At 42.3% G+C, this 4,426-nt stretch overlaps 1 protein-coding gene across 2 annotated transcripts in view; it reads left to right on the top strand.

Annotated features, from left to right (window-relative positions):
• cacnb4 (calcium channel, voltage-dependent, beta 4 subunit) overlaps positions 1 to 4,426 on the top strand; it is a 61,542-nt gene continuing 57,116 nt past the window's right edge. For both annotated transcript variants that reach the window (XM_015396513.1, XM_015396514.1), the window contains exons 1-2: positions 1 to 259; positions 4,041 to 4,124. In XM_015396513.1, coding sequence (XP_015251999.1) covers positions 197 to 259; positions 4,041 to 4,124 — 147 coding nt within the window. In that variant the 5' untranslated portion in view covers positions 1 to 196. The remainder of the gene's footprint in view (positions 260 to 4,040; positions 4,125 to 4,426) is intronic.

Consider the following 4,426-nt stretch of genomic DNA (forward strand, 5'->3'; position numbering starts at 1 on the left):
ATGGTTAAAAGGCTCTGTGGTGCCAGTTCTGCTGCAGTGTGGGATCCATCGGACCTCTCAGCACCTGTCCTCTTCTGTTGTTCCCCTGAGAAGCGCCGTAAAGCTGGAGCCGGCGTCGCACTGCCCGCCGGAGCAGCAGGTCCAGTGGGGCGGCGCGGAGCGGCAGCCTCCGCCTTGGACCGACGAGCTGGCTGACATGTCCCGGCACATCTACACCCGACACGGGATAGGAGACGGGCTGCAGAAGCCTGTCTTTCAGGTAAGAGGGAAATAGAAAACAACAAAAAATATCTTGAAAAATTATAAAAAATGAATAAAGGTCTTTAAAACTTTCTAAAGGTTGTATAATTAAACAAAAAGCTAGATGTAGTAATTAATCTTCCTTCTAAAAAAATTCATGAGAAGGAAATTAGTCTTTTTTTTAAAAAGACAGGAACCCTCAAAAGACCCTGAGCTGATTTCAAACTGCCCTGGATGTAAGTACAGATCCAGTCTTCATCACTCCTCACTTCTCCCTGAGGTGTCATCATCCAGGGAGAGAAGCTCAGCTCAGACACAGAGAGGAATGGATGTATTAAAGAGAAAGAAGATGAAATTGGCTGCTCAATTATTAAACATTTCCTAATGGAACTCATTATATGATGTCATCTATCGAGTGATTCAGATCAGGGATCTCAGCAGGGTTTGCTTTATGTCAGGAAGCTTTGTCCCACATCTGTAACTGCTCTGGAAAATCTAAAGAAAAACATGCAGATCACAATAAAAGGTAAAAAAAAAAATGACAATCCTTTTTTAAAAAACAGCTTTTATTAAAGACATCTTTATTCAATAAAAAATTGACCCTCCAACCCATTTTGCCCCAGTTATGACTAGTGTTGCACCGATACAGATACCAGTATCGGGCGGGGAAATGAAAATATTTCTGTAGACTTTTGGAGTCTGTTTTTATTCTTGTGGTATCGAAAATGGTATCGAGTATCGAATATTTTCCTTAGTATCGGTATCGAGTTGAAAAGTTTAGTATCGTGACAACCCTACTTCCTTGTCATCCACATTCTTGTGACGGTTGGCATATGGTGTAATTTTCTATTTCTTCAAACTGTAAATCCTTGCAACAAACTAAATTATAATACAACTAAAATGCTTTCTTTAAACCAAACTACAGTGTTCCTCTTATATTCAAATATTTTGCAAAGATATGTTGCGGCGCATGATGGGGTTTTGCATCTAAAGGCTAACGTTTCCCGTCTTACGTGCATTGTTGCAGGTTGGGTCAGTCACTGTCGCGTCCGTGTTAATAACCAAAACCAGTAAAACCGCATTATAGAAGTGTTGGTGATGGTTGTCGTGTGATGATGGAAGATAGATCGGTTAATCCACAATGTGTATTCGTATGGTGTTTCACATTCGAGACGCTCGTGTTTGGCTGTGCTTCAATAAGTCGGCCGGTGGAAAAATGCCAGGGCCGAAAATCGTTCCCAGTCCGAGCCTACAGGTAGGCAATAAAAAGTTCTACTGGATTCACTTTGTATTAGTCTTTCTCCTGCTTCACAAAGGTAGGCAGCAGCTTGACAAAGCCATGATGGCAATTATTTTACATTCAAGTAATATGCAGTTCTTCATGTATACACAAACACATCAATTTCAAAGAGATGGTATCGGCCAATACTGCACAGCCAGGTATCGGTATTGGGGCCAAAAAATGGCGACGGTGCAACACTAGTTATGACAAATTATAAGGAGTGCTAATCTGTTCAAATCTGTTTTGAGTTTAATTTCAGTTTTCCTGAAATCTTCCCTTGAGATCAGCCATTCCCCCTCGCAGATTAGGGTACAGATTGAGCGTTAGAAAATCAACAAGCGTCCAGATGCTGTCTCCAGTCATCAGGGGACAGAATGCCACATGCAGACAGAGCTAAAAGAGAAGTGAGGATGTTTGTTATGATTTAGATTTAGATGAGCTTTATTGATCCTACAGCGGAGAAATTCACTGGTCACATATTGGCATAGTAATTAAAGAAGGTGCAAACAAGGGGGAAAAAGGTGCATTAAGAATAAACAATATATATATATAGAGTATATCAAGTATATGTCACCTCCCTCTGTTTCCTTTGCACCTCAGGTGAGGCATTACATCATCACACTGGAACATATCTCCTATGAAAGCTAACACATTAGCAACAACAGAGGGTTTTGCTGTTGTCAAACACAAACTATAACATATTATATGATTTGAGATTTCATGCAAAATGATTCTATAGGTGAAAAGTTAAAGAGGTCTTAAGTAACTGGAGGAACTGCAGAGATCCACAGCTAAGTTAGGACGCTTAATTTTGAATAAGATACGCATTGTTAAAGGACTGCAATCATTTTATTTAATTATTTAAAAAATATTTAGGGGACACAGTAATTAGAGTAAAAAAAAAAACTGGCCTCGTCATATTGGAGAAAAAAAGAAGTTTTTGTCCTTAATACAATTTTTTAAATTGTATTCACCATTTCTACTTTGCAACAAGCTTTTTCTTCAGCAGAGATGGAGAAGCATTACAGAATTTATAGAAATAAATAGAGGCCAATCCTAGGGGGAAATAGTGGCTGCACAAGAGGCAATCGCAAACCCATCCATCCATCCATTTTCCGTCAAGCTAATCCCAAGCAGGGTTGCAAGGGGTGCTGGTGCCTATCTCCAGCTGTCTATGGGCGAGAGGTGTGGTACCCTGGACAGGTCGCCAGTTGATCACAGGGCAACACAGAGACACGCAACCATTCACGCACACAATCACCTAAAGGGCAGATTATACTTCTGCAACCACACACATCAAATGTCGCTTGGGTCTGGTCGCAACCCAGTATTGCTGCTATGCTTCTGCACCCTCGGTCTGGAATTGCTAAGGACCAACAGCAGTTTCCCGCCAAAGCGCAAAGGTAGCCTATTTGAGAACTCATGAGAACTTCGGCAGATGGTCACGAGAACTTCGGTGGCGCCGGCGGGAGTGTTTATCTTCCAAAACAACAATGGCGCATCTGCAAGATATCACGGTCACAGATCTGGACCTATAGTTACTAGACATCGAATAGGAACAGGTTCTGTTAATGGAGTTGGCAAAAACACAAAGGAAGACACATAAGTTGTCCGTTGTAGTTTGTCCTCAGTTTTTAAAAATGGTGCGCCCCCGCTCCGAAACGAGAAGGAAGACCACACAGACAGCCGGAAAGGCATACCAAGGACCAATTACAGCTGCTTTTTGTCTGCGCACATCCCCTGATGTGTAGTCAGTATTTTTTTTAGGTGCACGACGACGGTTGCAGAAATTCTGCGCAGGGGGCGTGGTCGCGGACAGAAACAGATTTGACGGTTGCAGAGGCTATGCGTCAGAAGCATAAATTGGCCTTAAGGAGAATTTAGAGAAGCCAGTTAAACTAACAGTCATGGTTTTGGACTGTGGGAAGTAGCCGAGTACCTGGAGAGAACCCAGGCATGCTCAGGAAGAACATGCAAACTCCACGCAGAAAGACCCCGGACCAGGAATCAAATCCTGGAACGTTCTTGCTGCAAGGCAGCAGTGCTACCCACTGCGCTCCTGAGCAGCCCGCCATCGCACATTTCAGCAAATAATAAACCGACGACCAGGAGGTACAAGGGATCAGAAAGTGAATCAATCAGTCCACAACGGAGTCCTGAGGAGCTAAAAAACTGACTGTATATCAGGTCAGTGAAGAGGACTATAAATGGAGAATAAATGGAGGCCAGATGCTCTTTAATCCCTGGGGGTGAGATGTTGGTGTTAATGGGGTTGCTGAGAAGCAGGTGACCTTGAGTTTCTGTGAGGATAGAAAACAGGACGAGCCAAACGGATCGAAACCTGATCATGAATAGAAACTCCACTATTTCATTCAACAAACTATATTTACATATCGACACAAAAGATTGAAACTTGATTCATGGATTGTCATGACTTCCTGAGATCTGACTGTCTCATATATTTCGCGTGCCAAACAAATCGTGTTTACATTTATTTGTGTGGTTTTGGCATCACCAGGGTAACAGAGGAACGTACTCCAGACGAAGTCGCCTGAAGAGGTCCGATGGCAGCACCACATCCACAAGCTTCATCCTGAGACAGGTAGGAGCCTGGATTTCATTAGGAGGGAGCGGAGGGGGGTGGGACTCACTGTGTTATCTCTTGGAATTTTGTTCTTACTCCTGGATGTGGTGCAAGGTTAACAGTGGACCTTATCCAGACACTTTCTTTTATGGAGAAATACTAAATGTTTAACATTAGTCTCATTTGTATTAGTGGCATTTTTACAATTATTTATCTTTTCTGTAAATCAGGGCCGTCAAACTAATCTCTATATTGATCCTCTTCAGTATCTTTAGGTCTGTAAAAGAACCAGTTGCAGATGTATGAAATAAACCTTTGAT

This window comes from Cyprinodon variegatus, unplaced genomic scaffold (genome assembly GCF_000732505.1).
Source record: "Cyprinodon variegatus isolate N-32 unplaced genomic scaffold, C_variegatus-1.0 Scaffold801, whole genome shotgun sequence".
NCBI classification, from domain to species: Eukaryota; Metazoa; Chordata; class Actinopteri; order Cyprinodontiformes; family Cyprinodontidae; genus Cyprinodon; species Cyprinodon variegatus.